The sequence below is a fragment of the Nipponia nippon genome, unplaced genomic scaffold (genome assembly GCF_047370975.1).
Source record: "Nipponia nippon isolate SJK-2023a ecotype South Korea unplaced genomic scaffold, ASM4737097v1 scaffold_31, whole genome shotgun sequence".
Lineage (NCBI taxonomy): Eukaryota > Metazoa > Chordata > Aves > Pelecaniformes > Threskiornithidae > Nipponia > Nipponia nippon.
The window spans coordinates 4,899,508-4,916,814 of NW_028262349.1; the positions used below are offsets into that span (position 1 = coordinate 4,899,508).

Sequence of the window (17,307 nt, forward strand, 5' to 3'; positions counted from 1 at the left end):
GGGGAGCGAGGGACTGGGGCCACGGCCCTGGGGAAAACCCCACGGTGGTGGCAGGGGGCGAGCGCTGGGACTTGGGGGTGCGCTGGAGCCCCGGCGTCCTGCCCCGACAGCGGGGAGCAGGGTTGGAGGGCCGGACCTGCCCGGGCACCGCGGGAGCTGCCCAAATTCCCCTGGCTGCGTTGGGGCGAGGAGGGAGGCTGGGAGACCGGCCGGCGTGCGAGCCAGCACGGCCATGCGCCTGCATATGCCTTGGATGTGTGCCTGTGCGTGTCCCCCGTGTCCCCCGTGTCCCCTGTCCCTCCCGTCCCTCCCGTCCCGCCCCGGCAGCAGAACCAGCGCCGGGAGAGTCAAACCTCCGGGTTTCTGCCTGGCAGGAAATTCCAGGTTTTTTGCAAGATTCTTTCATTTGAAACGGAGCCAAGGCTCCAAATCCTCTCGCTTCCAGGGGAGGCAAGCTGGGCCTTCCTTGTGCCAGGGAAATAACACAAGGAAAAAGGATTTATTTTATTTTTTCCCTTCCAAACTGGAGGAGCAGGGGAGGAGGAAGCCCTGCGCGTCCCACGAGCGGCCGCCTTCCCGCTGCTCCTGCCCACGCCGGGGCTGCCTCGCGTCCCGCGGGGAACGGGGCAGCCGTGCACGGCTTCGGGGCAGGCCGTGGTGCCCGCCGGAGGGGCGGCAGGCGGGCAGGGTGGCTGCGATGGCCTCCAGCTCCGCTCCCCACGCCAACAATAGCCGCCTTCCGGCACGGCCCCGTTCACTTTCCTGTTTTCCCTCGGCCGGTCTCGGCGCGTGGGGCTCCACCGACCTGTGGGGACCCTGTCCCGGTGTTTTGCCACTCGTGGATAGCAGCAAAAAACAGGGCACGGCGGCTTTGCTGCCGCCGGCCCCGGCTTTGCAGCCCCCAGGATACTGGATGTGATCATCAGGAGGAGGGAGCAGGGCTGGGGGCTCAGCACCCCCCGAGCAGGCAGGTGGCATCAAATGCATCAAAATCTGTGTTCCCCTGAAAAAAATTCAGATGCCCTGCACTGCCAGCTCAGGCCGTCAGCTGGCAAAGCCCTCGCCAGGCGCCGTCGCGGGCCCCTCCACCGCCCGTGGGTTTGCTGGGGGCTCGCGTGGCCCCGCGGCCGGAGCCAGGACCTGCTGCAGCCCCCGATTTGCAAGGGCTGCTGTGAAGGGGGGATGCAGTGCAGGACCCCCGGCTTCGGCCCCGAAACGCACGCGCACGGGGGAGGCCCCGGGGAAAGCGGCCGGGGATAAGCTCCCTGCACCCACCCAGATCCGCGGGAGAGGGGCAGAGCCCCCGGCCCCGGTGGGGAAACGGTGATGCACCAGGATGAACGCCCGTGCAGGAAAAAAACCAACACACGGGACGGTGCCGGCATGATCATGCGTGTGTGCGCACATGTATGTGTGTGTGCATGCGCATGCGTGTGTGTGTGTGTGTGCGAGCCAGCCCTCGGGCAACCGCATGGCTCCGCAGCGATGCACCTGGCGAGGCTGCACCTGCGTGCGTGTGTGCACACGTGTGCCGGCTGCACACGCGTGTGTGCGTGTGTGCAAACACCGCGTGGGACGAGGCAACACCGCGTGGGATGAGGCTCTGCCGCCTCCTGCTTCGCCCTCGCGCACACGCGCGTGTGCTTTTGTGCACGCCCGGCTGCCGCACAGCGGCTGGCCCCATGCGGGTGCCCGTCCCCATGGTGCCAGCGGCCGGTGCCGCAGGGGGGAGCGCAGGGAAGGGGAGCGCAGGGAAGGGGAGCGCGTCCCCAGTGCCCTGCGCCGGCGGCAGCCCCCCGGCCAACAGCACCGGGCGCTCACTCTCTGCTCCCAGCAGCCTGAGACCCGACGCTCTCATCACGCCTGGCTGCAGGCCTCACCCGCGGCCCCACAGCTGGAGGAAGCCGCCCCTTGCGCGTCGCTGCCTCTTGCCGCCCCCGGTTTGAGCCGTGCCGGCATTGCCCCAACACCTCCCGGGTCGGGGCCTTTCGCAGGTTGGGTACGGTGCGGGAGGGAGAGCGCGGAGAGCGTGCAGCAAGCGTGGTGCGAGTGTGCAGAGAGGCCAGGAGCGTGCAGGGAGCGAACAGTGAGCGTGGAGCATGAGCACTGAGTGTGGAAGGAGTATGCGGTAAGCATGCATTGAGCATGCAGCGAGTGTGCAGGCATGCAGTGAATGTGCAGAGAGCGTGCAACAAGGACAGAGAGAGCGTGCACCAGGCGTGCAGCAAACATGCAGAGGCCACGAAGCAAGCACACAGCGGGCAGCGAGCACGCAGTGAGCACGCAGTGAGCACGCACCAGCCATGCAGGGGATGCAGTGACGGTGTGTAGAACACGCAGGTGCCGTGACATGCAGCCAGCACCCGCAGAGCACGCACTGCACATGCAGCGAGCACGCAGCAAACAGGCAGCACACATGCAGCAAGCACGCAGCCAGTAAGCACGGCTGCGAGTGCTCCAGCACCCCGTGTGACGATGGGGACCCTCGCGGGCTGGGCGAGCTCCCGGCTGGCCCTGGGTGTCCCCGCCGCGCCGGGCACCCCTGGGTGGCCCCCCGGGGGCTGTGGGTGCCGGCGCTGCCGCCCTGTCATTACCGGCTCGGTGACCTACATGGCAGCGTGTGCAATTTTGGAAGCATGTGGCTCCTCTGCCAGAACCGGAGTCGCCCGACGGGTGCCAGTGGCCGGCGCGCCCCGCGGCACCGTCCCCTGTCCCTCCTTTAACCCTGGGAGCCAAAACCCTGCAAATCCCCCCCGTCCCGCAGCACCACGCCGGGCCCCGCCAGCCGGCCTGGGCTAATTGGGGAGCCCTCGTTAGCAGCACTAATGAAGAAAGGTCCGGGGTGCCTGGCTTTCCCCAGCTGCTCTGCTTGCGAGTGGGACACGGGAGCAGCCGCCAGGGCCTTGCAAAAGCAGGAATTTTGGCAGATTTGGAGGGGCCGGAGGGGATGATGGGGCAACCGGGACCCCACCGCGGTGGCCCCACGCCAGGATGGCACCGGTGGCTTTGAGGGGCTGCAAATCCCGCAGCGAAACGTCCCCAAACAGCGGGGGGGAGGAGGAGAAGCTGGGGGGGGGGAAGAGCGTGACGGCAGGGCCGGGGGGCTGCATCGCCGGGGGGGCTGACGTGGGGAGCCCCGGGGGAGGCGGCTGCGGCGAAACGGGGGGCCCGCTCGGTGCGCAATGGCGGCGGTGGGGCGAGCAGCCAATGCGCGGCGCGGCCGGTGAAGTCATGCACCGTGGTGCCGCAGCCATTGGCCCTGGCGCTGCCGCTCGGCGCAACGAACGCGTCTGTTCTCAGCCCAGGCTGGCGTCACGCGAGACGGGGGGGGGGACACCCACACGGTGACGGCCTCCCACGGTGCCACCGAGCCTGGAGTGGGGGTCCCGCTCCTGAGACTCCCCCCACGCCGCCGCTGGCCGCATCCAGCAGGACCTCGGTGGCCTGCAGGGCCGGAGGGACGCGACCCCGCGCCCTGCTTCCCCCCTCGGCGCAGGCCTGGCTGTGGGGCTGAGCACTGTCCCGCTCGTGGCATGTATGGGCTGGGGAGGGGTCAGGGCCACCCCCGGCCCTGGGCCTTGGGGCTGCAGAAAATGAAGACGGAGGCGGAGTGTCCCTGTCCCCAGGGGCAGGGGGGGATGGGCCCCAAAGGGGTGTCCCTGTCCCTGGGTGCAGTATAGGGTGCCCGGGGGGTGTCCCTGTCCCCAGGCGTGAGGGGGGGGGTGCCTGGGGGGGTCCCCACCCCCTGGTGCAGTGCAGGGGGGGTTGAGGGGTGCCCCTGTTTCTGGGTGCAGTCGGGGGGGGGGGTGCCTGTGTCTCTGGGTTCAGTGCAGGGGACGGACGGACTGGGGGTGTCCCCACCTCTGGGTGCAGTGCGAGGGGGCGGCCAGGGGGGTGTCCCTGCCCCTGACCGCAGCACGGGGGGGGTGCAGGGACCCTCCCGGGGGGTGTCCCCGTCCCCTGCTGCACCGAGGACAGTGCCCAGGGCGGGGGGGGGCCGGGCTCCCCGGAGCAGCACGGTGGGTGCCCGGGGGGGGTGTTTGTGTCCCCGGGGGGTGCCCAGGGGGGTGACCCCGTCCCGGGGCGCAGCTCGGGGGGTGCCCGGGGCGGCGGCGGCCGGCGGGGGCGGTGCGGGGCGGTGCGGGGCGGTGCGGGGCGGACCGGAGCCGCCGCTATAAAAGCGTCGGGGGCGGCAGCCGCGCGTCCCCTCCCGGCGGCGGCGCGGAGCGGAGCGGAGCGGAGCGGGCGGCGGTGCGGGCTGCGGTGCGGTGCGGGCTGCGGGACCACCAGCACCGGCGGCTCCGCGGGGCCGCGCCGGTGAGCGCCGGGGGGCCGGGGGCTCCGTGCGGGCCCGCAGCCGTCTGACCCCCCCCCCCCCGCCCCCTCCTCTCCCCGCAGGTCTCGGCCACCCCCCGGACTCCCCTCCGGCTCTGCCCGTTCCTCCGCCTCCCTCCCCTCCCTCCCCGTTTATTTTTTTTTCCGTCCCCCCCCCTTCTCCCAGCAACGCCGCCCCCCGCCGCCCCCCCCCGCAGCAAGATGGTGCAGAAGAAATCAGAGATCCCGGGTTTCCATCGCTCCTTCAAGGTAAGGGGCTGCTCCCTTCCCCGGGGATGCGCCGGGGTGCGGGCAGGGCCGGTGCGGGCCCGCGGTGGCCGGATCCTGCGCTCCGCAGCGCCCTGCGCTGCAGCCCCTGCCCGGGCCGGGGGGGACGGGGGACAAGGACAACGCTGCCCCCCCGGAGGGAGGGAAGCACTGGGGGTGCTGCCACCCAAACCGGGCAGCGGGACCCCCCTGTCCCCCCACCCCGGGGGTCGGGGTGCTCCTGGAGGGGGGGAGGGGGTCCGCAGACCGCCCCCCTCCCGGGTGGGCGCTGGGATGCTGCTGCAAGGCTTCGCTCACCCCGCTGCAGCTCCCACAAGGGTCCCCCGTGGGGTGGGTGGGTGGGCTGCACTGTCCCCCCACCCAGCTGCACCCATTTGCCCCTAATCTGTGAGCGGGGTGCTGGGCTGCAGCGGGGGGCGGGGGGCTGCGGGGGTCCCCAGGCCCAGCCCGGGACCTGTTGTGCCAGCATCTTGTGCCAGGGCCGGATCCTGGCAGCACAGCGCCCGTTCTCCAGCCCAGGGGTACCCGCGGCACCGTCAGGCCCGTGCCTGGTCACAGCGCAGCCGTCCCGGCCGCTGTCACGGTTGGGGTGTGCGGGAGGGGGGGCCGGATCCTGCCGGGTCCCGCACCCCTGAATGCTCGCTCTTGTCCCGGCGTGTGGCCGAGCGGCTTCGTGGGATCTTTGTTTAGTTTGGCTCCCGGCGCTCCGAGGGATGCTGGGAGATCACCCGAAACCTGCCCGGCTTATTTTAGCTGACACCTAATCCTGCTTTTAAGGCTTTTTGGCTGGGGTTTGGCTCCCTCCCCACCGCCCTCCTGCGTGGCGGGGGACGGGGGGGGACGCCTCGGATGCGCTGATGGAGCCCGTGAGCAGCGTCCACCCCGCGCCTCCCATCCCCCAAACCTTTTGTGTGTCGGTGCTGCGGCAGCTGGCAGGGCCCCGTGTCCCCTCCATGTACCCCCCCGGGAGGCCTCATCCTGCCCGCGGTGCAGGGCCTTGGGCCGGAGCCGCTCGTCCCAGGGGGGCGGCTGCCCGGACGCAGGGGCCGTGGCCTGCAGCTGGAGGGGGGGGCTGGCAGCCGAAGGGCAATGCTGCACTCTGCAAATTCAGATATTTTAGGGGGGGGAAGATGGCAAAATGCTGGAGAGGAGCATTTTGGTCCCGGGGAGCTGGAGTGGTGCTTGGTGGGCGGGTGCTCCTGGCGTGACACCCCCCACCCAGTCCGCACGGCGGTGGGCACCTCCCCGGCACCCTGAGAGCCGCCCCAGCGCTTTCTGGCTCTTTCTGGCGGCGGTGGCCGGGGTTCGCTGTTCCTGCGACGCGCTGGGGCTGGCAGCCGGCCCGGGCACCGGGGCACAGGGGCGGGTTTGGGAACGCCGCCGGGATCCGCCACCTCCACCCAAACAGATTTCGTAACCCTGGAGAGGACGGGGCCCTTTTGCCTCCCTCGGCGCTGCCCCGTCCCATGGTGGGGCGGCTCAGGGGAGCGGGGCGCAGAGGGTCCCCATGTCCCCATTAGGGTGCTGGGACCAGAGCCACCAGGGTTTGGGGTGGGGGAGGCAGCGGTTCCCATGCCCCTCGCCGATCCAGGGCGCGGGGAGGGTTTGTGGTGGGGCCTGATCCTGCCAGGTTGCAGGTCCCTCGCAGCCCCGTGAGCGCGGCGTTCACCGGAGCAGGGCTGAGCAGGCTCTGGCCCACCGTGCCCTTGCGGGGAGGCGGGAGGACGCGGTGTGGTCCTGCCCCGTGGCTTTTTTTTCTCCCTTCTCGCTGTAGTTCAGGTCTGGGTGGAGATTTAGGGTTGGGTTGGTGTGGGCGGCCCCAGGCCCTCTCATCGTCCCCTGCCTGCTGGCCTGGGGCTGCTGGCGTGGAGGCATGACCCTATGGCACCATCCCCATCAGGAGATGTGGTCAAACCCTTCCTCCTCCTCCTCCCATGGCTCTGCCACGTCCCTCTGGCACCAGCACCGTGAGCCGGTGTCCTGCACCGTGAGCTGGTGTCCTGCGCTGGTGGGGCGGGTGAGCAGAGCGTGTGCCAAGACCAGGAGTGTGCCAGGCTCCGTGTCCGTGCCGGGCGGCCGGTGGCGGCTGATCCGGCGGCTGCCGTCTCACTCCAGTTCTTGGCCCCTGCAGGGACAAAACCCCTTCGACCTGGAGTTTGATCAGTCCAACCACCTGGAACCCGTCTTCAACTTTGAGTGCCCGCCCCGTCCCGGTGAGCTGCGGGTGCTGCGGGTGCCTTCCCGCGGGGCTGCGTCCCGGGGGGGCTCCTCCCATCCTCGCCCCCTGGTTTTTTGGCCCTTTGTGTTACCCCAAAGGCTTCGGGGGGCTGCCCCGGGGGTGGCGATTCTGGGGGAGCCTGGGGCGGATGGGGGTGACTCACGCCGGTGGCTTTGCTCCGGTGCAGACATGCCTTCAAGTCAACCCATCGATATCCCCGACGCCAAGAAAAGGAACAAGAAGAAGAAGCGCTGCAGAGCCACCGACAGCTTCTCCGGCAGGTTCGAAGGTGAGCGGGGCTGCCCAGGACCCCAGGGTCCCCCCCCGGCCTGGGGCAGGGCTGGGGCCCTCCTGGCATCCCCAGGCTTGGGGACAGCCCGGGGAGAAGGGACAGCCGTGGTGTCCCATGCTGCGGCGGGGCCGGTGGCTCAGGCGACCTCTCCCCTGCCAGATGTTTACCAGCTGCAGGAGGAGGTGCTGGGAGAAGGAGCCCACGCCAGAGTCCAGTCCTGCGTTAACCTCATCACCAACAAGGAGTACGCAGTGAAGGTAAAGCTCTGCCGCTCGGGGCTGCAGACCTGGTGCCCTCCCACCCCCCTGCCTCAGTTTCCCTCTCCACCCTCCACACCTTGGGCTCTCCTGGCTCCCATGCCCAGCCAGTGCTGGCACAGGGTGACGGTTTCGTGGCCTGGAGGGGAAGGAGAGGGGCAGGAGCGTGGCGGGGCCGGGCCACGCAGGTGGCACACTGTCCTCTGCCACCGCCCAGCTCGGGGACCTTGGTCAACCCCCTTAGCCCCGCTTCTCTCCCTGTCAATTAGGGCAGGCAGGAGATTAAATTAATGCTTGCAACGCGTCTGGGGACCCGGGGCAAGCAGGGGTGTGTGGTGCTGGCAGGGTGGCCAGCTCCCACTCGCCCCGAGGGCGTCTCTGTGCCCCTGCGAGCACGTGGGTGCTGGAGAGGGCTGGGATGAGCTGGCCGCTTTTGGGGTTGGGGGTCCTGTGGCTCTGCACTCTGTGGGCTCCCAGCCACGGTGTGAGGGGGCTGGGATGGGCCCCATGTCAAAATGCAGCCAGATGCAAGGGGAACTTGGCTTCCCCTATTGCCCTGGGGGGGCCTTTGGGTGCCCCAGTGGGGAAACTGAGGCAGCGGGGAGGTCTGCATGGTGGTAGGGTGCTCTGTGTGCCCCAAAGGGCTGGTTGGAGCACCCTGCTCTTCCCCCCATGGGGCCGTGGGTCGGGACCGCCTGGCATGTCCGTCAGGCACCCGCCGTGCCAGCGCCTGTCGGGGCGAAGAGCCCTTCTCTGCCGCTGGGGCTCGGCGGTATCACATGGACCTCGCCTTGGCCGGGGCCCCGGGAGGGAGCGGCTTGGCATCGCTGCCGGGAACAGCCTGTTCTGCTGCCTTAACCCCTTCGGACACCCCCAGCTTGCCTCCGCCCGGCCCCAGGGGTCCCCAGTGCCGGCTGGGTGGGGGTGCAGCAGCCGCCAGCCCCCCAACCCCGACGGCGGTGCCTCTCCCTGATTCTCCCCTCCTTTGCGTTTCAGATCATCGAGAAGCGCCTGGGACACATCCGCAGCAGGGTCTTCCGGGAGGTGGAAATGCTGTATCAGTGCCAGGGACACAGGTACCGCGGGGCAGGCAGCGTCCCCCCTCCACGGGCACGGGGAGTAGGCTGAGACCGGGCTGACTCTCGGGACACCCATGGGCTGCAGCCAGGCCGCCCTCCTGCACAGTGCTCCCTCCTCTTGGCCTTGCTGGGAGCATCTCGAGGCGACGTTAAGCAGTTTGCCATGACAACGGGGGCCACGGCAGCCAAGTTGGAGCGGTGCCGAGGGGCGAGCCGAGCTGCCGCGGCGGCGTTTGCCGTCCTGCCGTGGAAAGCTGCTGAGCAGGGCTGTTTCTGGAGAGGGGCGAGTGAGCCAGGAGGGTCTGCGAGCAATTAGGGAGCAGAGCTGGGCGCCGAAAGTCCCTCTCCCCCCTGGAATGCGGCCGGGGGGCCTGGCCGTGTGGTTTCAATCACTGGAAACCCAATTTGTCCCACATCCCCCCGCCCGGGACCTGTGGTGCCTGGGGGTGTGGGGGGCTGCAGGGAAGGGGACCCCGGGAGGTTTTTGGGGGGATGCTCCGCTGATGCTGCTGTCTCCGCAGGAACGTCCTGGAGCTGATTGAGTTCTTTGAGGAGGAGGAGAGGTTTTACCTGGTGTTCGAGAAGATGAGAGGAGGTGAGTGCAGTGCCGGGATGGGGGAAGCCGGGGCGGTGGGAGCCCCCACGAGCCCCTGCTCTGCTTTCGCCCGGCCGCAGGCTCCATCCTGACCCACATCCACCGGAGACGCCACTTCAACGAGCTGGAGGCCAGCGTGGTGGTGCGGGATATCGCCAGCGCCCTGCACTTTTTGCACAACAAAGGTGAGCCGGGACACCCCGGGGTGCCGCCGTGCCCTCCCCGGGGGGACGCTGCCTCCTGCCCGGGGGACAGCGCCGGCCCGGGCGCACAGGGTCAGGCCCAGCTGAATCACGAAGCTTTTCGTGGGGCAGAGCCTGTTCCTCCGGTTCAGCCAGGACTCGAGGCCAGCAGCAATTTTTGCCCTTCGCCATGACGCAGGCGGTGATTTGGGGCAGGGAGGGAGGGGTCCCTGTGCCACCCCCAGACCTGTCACCACAGAGGTTTTGTAGGGGGGGATTTTTGCCTTCATTGTCTCTTCCCCCCCAGGAATCGCACACAGGGATCTAAAACCAGAAAATATTCTGTGCGAGAGCCCCGACCAGGTGAGCAGCTGGGGTGGGCACAGGGGGGTGCTGCCGGGGGTCACGGGACCCCATGGGGGATGCTGGGGGGTCACTGGCTGCTCTTTCCAACCCCCCAGGTCTCCCCGGTGAAAATCTGCGACTTTGACCTGGGAAGCGGCATCAAACTCAATGGCGATTGCTCCCCCATTTCCACCCCGGAGCTGCTCACCCCGGTAAGCGTGCAAAACCCTTGGGTTTGGGGGGGGGGGGGGGGGGGCTGTCCCCGGGGGCCCCCCCAGCTGCCCCACAGGCTTTGGGGACGAGGCTGCGTGCGCGCAGCCCCCTGCTCGTCGCTCCCGTCGCTGTTGCTGCGCGGCGTCCCCCCCACCGCGGCGGCGGGCGAGATGCGGTTGCATAATGCGGGGGGGGGACCGGGGGGGGCTGGCGCAGAGCCCGGGCTGCCGTGAGCCTTAGCAACAGCCAGCCCCGGTGGAGGCGGCTGTGCGGAGGCTGGCGCGCGCGGGGAGAAGTGGGTCAGGCGAGAGGCTGGGGGGGGCTCGGGGGGGCCACCGTGATTCCCCCGATTGTGGATGAGAAGGGGCCCCCCCGCTGCGGGGTGCCGCTTGTGTGCGATGCGGACCCTGCAGGGTGGACACCCCGAAAGCTTCTGGGGGGATCCCCACGTTGCAAGGAGCCGTCCCACCCGCCGGGGGGACGCTGAGCCTGCCCCCCACCGCAGAAGGCCCCGCTCCCTTATCGCCGGCAGCAGGGCCCCCCCGTGCAGGGTGTTGCCCTGCACCCCGGTGTTTTTGGGGTGCTCACGTGCTAGGGAGGGCAGAGCCTGGCCCATGTGCGGTGCACAACAGCAGAGGTGGGGGCCAAAACACTCCGGCCCCGTCGTTCCTCCGCGTTTACCCTCCTCCTGGGGCAGGGGCTGAGTTTCTGAGGTGTCCCGAGTTTCCCCGTTCTCAGCAATGGTCCCTGCAGGGTTAAAGCCCTGCTGCAGGGTGGTGGTTGGGGTTTGGGGTTGGGTGTTTTTTTTTTTTTTTTTTTTTTTTTCCTGTAGTGGCATCAGCTGCTGGGGCTGGAGGCCTCTCGTTACGGGGTGATTATCTGCTGGCTGCAGCTTTTTTCTCCCCTCGTCACAAGGCCCGTGTGGGCTGCGGGTCACGTGCGCTGGAAAGCCCGAGTCCCAGGAGCAATAGGGGAACATGGCCGCTGGCTCTCGCCTCTCCTTGCATCAGTGTTAACTCCTCCGGCACCGGATCCTGCGCCTGCTCCGGCAGCCCTGCCTGCATCAGGCAGGGGAACAGGCAGAGCAGGCTCGTCCCTGCCGCCTGCCCGTGGTGTTTTGCGGCCGCTCCCAGGCGATGGGACGGATGCTGCCACGTTGAGCCGGTTGGGTGGCAGCGGCAGCGACGCTGTGGGGTGTGGGTCTGGCCTCCCCGCGGGGGTGCCCAGGAGAGGATTGCACCCCTTTAGGCTTTTTTTTTTTTGGGTGTCAGTCCCCTGTTGGGTGATGCTGAGAGAGGCAGGTCTGTGGCATCCCCTGTGTGGCAGGGTGTGGTGGGAAACCCAGAGGACGGTGATCTGCCGTGCCAGGAGCAAACCGGGGAGGCAGCCATGTCGGCACCTCATTTCAGGGGGTGCAGCCCCGTAGCTCTGGCAGGACCCCCCCAGTCCCCCTGGCCAGCATGGCTCTGCCTCATCGGTCCCCCATTCCTTGGGGCGCCCGTGCTGGGGCTCACCCCCGCCTCTCCCCGCAGTGCGGCTCCGCCGAGTACATGGCCCCGGAGGTGGTGGAAGCCTTCAACGAGGAGGCGTCCATCTACGACAAGCGCTGCGACCTGTGGAGCCTGGGCGTCATCCTGTACATCATGCTGAGCGGGTACCCCCCCTTCGTGGGCCACTGTGGCTCCGACTGCGGCTGGGACCGGGGCGAGGCGTGCCACACCTGCCAGGTGCGCGGGGGACCCTGGCATCGCCGAAACCCGCCGCCGCTTTGGCAGCACCGCTCCTGGCTCAGCCCCTTTTTTATTTCTTTCTCCCCCCAGAACATGCTCTTCGAGAGCATCCAGGAGGGGAAGTACGAGTTTCCCGACAAGGACTGGGCACACATCTCCTTCGGAGCCAAAGACCTCATTTCCAAGCTGCTGGTGAGAGATGCCAAGAAGCGGCTCAGCGCGGCCCAGGTCCTGGAGCACCCCTGGGTGCAGGGGGTGAGTGCTGCTGCCCCCCCCTCCATCCTCTGCTCCCAAAAGCCGGGGTAGGGGACACCCCGCTGCGGGGTGCCCAGCTCTGACCAGCTGCGTTTCGTTGCAGTGCGCCCCGGATAACACCCTGCCGACCCCCATCATCCTGCAGAGGTGAGCGCGGGTGGCCCTGGCATGGGGGTGGGGATACATCCCAGCCCCCCGAATCCTGGCTCCTCTCCGCAGCGGGCTGCTGTCCACTCTTGCCGCTTTTCGGGGCGCTCTGTCTGGGCAGCAGTTGCAGCACGTGATTGGGGTTCGAGCTGTGGTTTTGGTGCCTGAGCTGTCCGTCGTGGCGTGCACGCAAAGGGGGGACACCCCGATATTTGACCCCAACCTCCCTCCAGCCCCCCACATCCCCACCCTGAGCCCTTGCCTCCCCCGCAGGAACAGCAGTGCCAAAGAGCTCACCTCCTTCGCCGCCGAGGCCATCGCCGTCAACCGCCAGCTGACACGGCGCGACGAGGATGAGGAGGAGGAGGCGGAGGAGGAAGCACGACCCATCATCATCAAAGCTACCTCACGGGCCATGCAGCTCTCCCCCCCCTCCGAGTCCAAGCTGGCCAAGCGACGGCAGAAGAGCAGCCTGGCCAAGGCGGTGGCCGCCGGGCAGCACCTGGTGGCCCCGCTGGTCCTGGTGGCCGACCAAGCCTGAGCCGTGCCCCTCGGACCTGCTGTACCCCGTGTCCCCCTCCTCTTCCTTTCTTTCTTTCCCCCCCACCCCTAACCCCCCCCGTTTCTGGCTAGTGACAAGATCAGGACTCGTCCCTGTGGCTGGTTTCCAAGGTTTTGCTGATCTTGCAGGTCGGGGGGTGGGAGGGTTTGTTTAAGATCTTTTTTATTTTAAGGTATTAAATCAAGCGTGAGGTTGCTTCACCCAGGGCACACTCAAGGACATCTGACAGACACACGGACTTTTGTTTCCCGACTCTTGGTTTCTCCTCTGACATTTTTCTCCCCCTCCCCGACACCAAAGGACTCTTTGTATCCGCGGCTGCTTTGACGATTTCAGCTCATTTCATACTGTGAACAAAAGACCCTCGGTCGCGTTTTCAACAACGGGAGTCGCGTTTTAACCTCGTCCCTCCCCTCGGAGCTGCAGGTCTTTCTCCGATGTTGGGGCAGATCCCACAAAACACCCTTCCCGGGGGTCTGGGAGGCAGCTCCCGGGCGCGGGGAGCCCCTCCGTCCCGCGCTCGGGGGTGTCGACACCCCAGCTGCGCTTCGGAGGGATGCGGAGGGCATTGTGCAGGGAACCGCTCGGGCCGGGGAGAGATGGTGCCAGCGAGGGAGCAGTGCCCCGTCCCACTGAGCCGCCCTCTCTCCTCAGCAGCCTGCTTCCAGAATAAGCTATTCACCCCCCTTTTTTTTTTTCTTCTTTTTTTTTTTTTTTAATTATTGTTGGTTTTAAACTGCTAGCTGTGCTTCTCTACAGGGCACGGAGAAATGTCTTCCTATCCTCCCGCGCTCCAGCTGGCAGCTCCCCGGGCGTAAGGTCAGAGCCGGGGGATGCACAGGCGTCTGGGGCCGTGCTCTTGTGCCGGGTCGGGTGTTGCACCCCTGTTTTTGGAGGGGCTCCTTGCCAGTGGCTGTGCCCTTGTGGAGGTGCGAGGAGGGAATGAGGTCTCTAGGGTGGCTGGAGCAGCCAAAAAATATCCCTCTGGGAATAGCGGAGTGCTCTGGAAAGCAAAGGACCCCCACTTAAAGAGCGTTGGGACCTGCTGCAGGGCGGTGCGACCTGGCGTGGCTTTGGGCTGGCCCCGAGGCTGCCGTGGCAGGAGGGTCTGGGGGCACGGAGGGTGCCGAGTGCCCCAGCGATGCCGGTGGGCAAGTGGCTGGGCTGGTGGCAGCACCCAAGGGCCATGGTGCGGGGGAGCAGCCTGGGGAGGGCTCGGGATGTGGGGCTGGAGGGTTTGGGGTCAGGGCAGCAGCGCCGGGGGAGAGCTGGGCATGTGTGTTCACCCGTGTGCACGTGCGTCCGTGTTCATGCATGTGTGTGCATGGAGTTGCCCTTTCCTCCGAGCTTGCTTTGGGGAAGGGAGGGAAGGCAGGTGGGGGAAGGACTTGGGATGCTGAATCGGGACGAGGCCCTTGGCTGGTTTCTGCCACGCAGGGCTGGATCCGTCCAGGCGAGCGAGTGGTGCCCGTGCTCGGAGCCGGGCTGGTGTCCAGCTCCTCCAAACACCCCTGCACCAAGCCAGAGCAGCAAACCTCCGCTCCCTGCCGTGGCTCGTGCCGCCGAGCTGCGCCCGCTGCCGTCCCCACGGCCCACCGGGAGGGAGGGTGGGTGCCCCCTTCATTAGCAATCTCCTCTCCCTTCCAACCTAATGCTTTGAGCTTTATATTTTGAAAAAGCAGCCTCGGCCCATCGTGTGCACAGGTGAAGGCCTTGGGAGCTTGCTTTGAGCTGGGGAAGAGACTTCCCCGGGTCTTCAGCTGAAGACAGGCACCGTCTCCGAAAAAAAAAAAAAAAAAAAAAGAAAAAAGTTCTCCTTTTTATTTTAAGACTGCTGACAGCAATACTATGCAATATACGTTGGTTTTTGTTTCAGGGAGGTGTGTGTGAGTTATCTTGGGAGATGACGATCGCAGGTGCTGATGGCGTTTGGGGCAGGGACCGTCTTTTCTCACCCTTCCCAGCCCTTCTCCCGAGCGGCCGGGATGGGTCCGGGATGGTGGCTTCCCCCCCCCCCCCAGAACTGCCTGGCACTTGCGATCTGCCCTCTCCCCCGGGTGCCCCCGGTCCCAGCGCGCGGGGTGAGGAGGAGCGGGGTGGTGGCGAGGGGAGACCCCCCCCTGCAGGCACCGGGACACTCCGGGGAGGCCTCCTTTAAAGGAAAAAAAAAAAAAAATCCATCTTGATTGTACATTGTTACTTTTTATAGCTTATTTTGTTTTATCAGTTGTAGATAATTCCTTGTTGTCTTATATTAAGAAATACTTGAACGATGTACAGTGCGCGATGCCTTGAGCTGGTATTGTGAAAGCTATTGTTAATGCTGCACGCCGCAGCCTTTTTTTTTTTTTAAAGAAAACAAAAAAATCATGGGAAGGGGATGGCAGGGGGATGTCTTTGAAATGTTTCTGTCCCCCATGCTTTTCTTGGCAAACCGAGTTTCCCCCTCGTCCCATGTGCAAGACCTAACTCTTGTGTTTATATATATATATATATATATACACACACACACTCTTCTGATGGCTGGTGCGTGGCCTGGGTGACCCATGCGGTGCGGGAGCTTGTCCCCGTGGGTGCTGTGCCGGTGCGTGGGCATCCTCGGCCGGGGATGCCTGCAGCCAGCAGATGCTTGCGGGTGTTTGTGGCGAGGGTCTGGACGTGCCGGGGAGCACCCGAGCTCTTTGCTGGTTGCTCGGCCCAGGCTTGGCTTTGCGTTTTGGCTTGCGGGTTCGGTTTGACCGTGGACCCGGCGTTCCTGGCATGGCACTCCTGGGGGGACCCGTGGCACCGGGATGGTGAGCTCCCAGTACCTCTGGTGTGCGGCGTGCGTGGCAGGGTCTGTGTGTTTATAGAGGATCCTTAAATGCCTCCAGAGCTGGGGGATTGACTCTGAAACACCTCTAGCCCTGACTCGTGGCGGTGTTGGGGACCCATGGGGGCCTGGCACCACACCAGGCTGGCTGGGGAGATGCTCGTGCCGGGGCTGGGCATCCCCTCCCTGCTGCCGGTGCCTCTCCGGGGTGGTTTCCAGACAGATGCTCCCCGACCTGTGGTCCAGCACCAGCTTAACCCCTCTCACCACCGCCCTTCTTCCTCCTCTTCCTCTTTCAAAGCCTTTCCCCCCCGTAGAGCATCTGTCTTGGAAACCAACTTCAAAAAGATATGGTTTGTTTTTTTTTTAAGCTGGAAATTTTAAGTGTTTTGGCTTCCTCTCCTTCCCCCCCGCCCTTCCTTCGGCCGACTAACTCGACTTAGAACTGGTTAGAAACGTTTACTGTGAAGCTAACTTTTTTTTAATCAAAACAGGAGAAACTTTCTCCGCTTTACAATTGATGAAGACTGCCAAAGCTGGTTCGACAAGAGTCATGTTAACGCACTGTTGGTTTGTACAATGGCAGCCTCCGCTCGGAGGCTGGCTGGAAAATAAAAATGAAAAAAAAAAAACAAAAACAAAAACAAAAAAACACAAAAAACCCAAACAAAAAAAAAAGGAAAAAAAAAAAACCAACACAAAAACAAGCACTTTACTGTATGTACCAGGTGAACTGATACAGCTGAATTGAAGTTTTCCTTTATAACAATTGTTGATGCCAGAATTTTGTATTCTGTTTTGTAAGGATTTAATAAAAATGCATTGAGATCTACCTGGGCCGCGCGTGGCTGGGGGCAGGCTGGGCAGCGCGGGGCCGCGGCCGGCTGCTGGGGGGAGATTTGGGCAGGCGGCGGGGAGGGAAGCGAGCCCCCCGGTGCTCCGTCCAAGGGCTCTTCCCATGGTCGTCCTTCCCAGCCTCCACTGGCTCCTTCCCAGCCCACTGCTGGCCCGAAGGGGGCTGGGAGGGCGGCCGGGGGCCGGGCAGGGCTGGAGCCGCAGGGCGGTGGGGTCGGATGCCAGGAATACGGGCTGGCAGCGGCTCAGGCCCTGACTCACTTTTCCCAGCGGGGTGGTGTGATCGGCCGAGTCCCCCGATGGGTTGGTGGGTCACGGGTGCGGCACTGTGCTCCCTGCCAGCCCCAAACAGCGGCACAGAGGCTGCCCGCTGCCCTGCCACCCCTTGGAGATACCCCTGGCCCTTTGTCTCCCCCCCGTCCCCTTATCTTTCCGGTTGTGGAAGGAGAAACTGAGGCAAGAGGAAAGTGCGCGGTGGGATGTTGGGGATGTGGGCAGCAGCAGGGACTGGAGGCTGGTGATCAGGATGCGGGAGAAGGGCTGCGGCAGCCCTGCTGTGCTTTCTTCTGTCGGCAGGAGAGACCTTGTTGATTATTTTTTTTTAAATGCATTTTAATTTTTAAGGTGTTTTCTGGCCTTGTATAAGTAAGTTTTCCAGCCCTGCTGCCATGCCGGAGGATGGAGCTGTGGGCCCTCTGGATGCCATTGCCGTGGCTGCTGGGGACGCCCTGCCTGGCGCTGCTGTCCCAGCAGACCCCGCTTCTGAGGACGGGGCTGCGAGTTCTGCTGGCGCCCAGTAGCTCTGCACGCTGGCGAGGGCGGCTTGGAGCAGAGAAAGTCCCGCAGCAACTCGCTGCCGAGAAGTCCGTGCTCGCTGCTTGAAAATGGTGCAGCTGCTTCCTGCAGCATCCGGATCCGGACAGGACGGCTCCAGGAGTCTCCCCTCCCAGGCTGCTCTGGGATGGCCCGTGGTGGGACCAGAGCTGAGGATGCAGAGGATGAGGAGCATGTCCCATCCCGCTGCTGCCTCTGTTGAACAAAGCTATTGCTCTCTCCTGTGCCTGGGGACACCGTATTGTGACCCTGGACGTTTTATGAGCATCCAGCTCTTGGCTCTCCTTTTCTCCCCCCTTGTGTATCCTGCTCTCCTTCCCCTCTCACGT

At 65.6% G+C, this 17,307-nt stretch overlaps 1 protein-coding gene across 2 annotated transcripts; it reads left to right on the forward strand.

The window, feature by feature from the left end:
• Window positions 1-4,177: 4,177 nt before the first annotated feature.
• On the forward strand, window positions 4,178-16,121 carry MKNK2 (MAPK interacting serine/threonine kinase 2). Of its 2 annotated transcripts, XM_087769439.1 has the most exons (15): window positions 4,178-4,317; window positions 4,399-4,584; window positions 6,734-6,815; window positions 7,008-7,109; window positions 7,272-7,369; window positions 8,366-8,445; window positions 8,970-9,043; window positions 9,124-9,228; window positions 9,533-9,588; window positions 9,687-9,782; window positions 10,616-10,654; window positions 11,316-11,510; window positions 11,604-11,768; window positions 11,872-11,915; window positions 12,189-16,121. In XM_087769439.1, exons 2-15 carry the CDS (start codon window positions 4,537-4,539, stop codon window positions 12,454-12,456), a joined length of 1,452 nt encoding a protein of 483 aa, XP_087625565.1. In that variant the 5' UTR covers window positions 4,178-4,317; window positions 4,399-4,536; the 3' UTR covers window positions 12,457-16,121. The 2 variants fall into 2 exon arrangements, with proteins under 2 accessions (XP_087625565.1, XP_087625566.1); XM_087769440.1 differs by lacking the exon at window positions 10,616-10,654 and having other exon boundaries at window positions 4,203-4,584.
• The last annotated feature ends 1,186 nt before the right edge of the window (window positions 16,122-17,307 follow it).

Excerpts from the sequence above, each read along its gene's own strand:
- MKNK2 (XM_087769439.1), top strand. The coding sequence starts at position 4,537 with ATGGTGCAGAAGAAATCAGAGATCCCGGGTTTCCATCGCTCCTTCAAG. Across the intron at positions 7,370-8,365 it reads ACAAGGAGTACGCAGTGAAG|ATCATCGAGAAGCGCCTGGG; the intron begins GTAAAGCTCTGC and ends TTTGCGTTTCAG. Across the intron at positions 9,044-9,123 it reads GTTCGAGAAGATGAGAGGAG|GCTCCATCCTGACCCACATC; the intron begins GTGAGTGCAGTG and ends GCCCGGCCGCAG.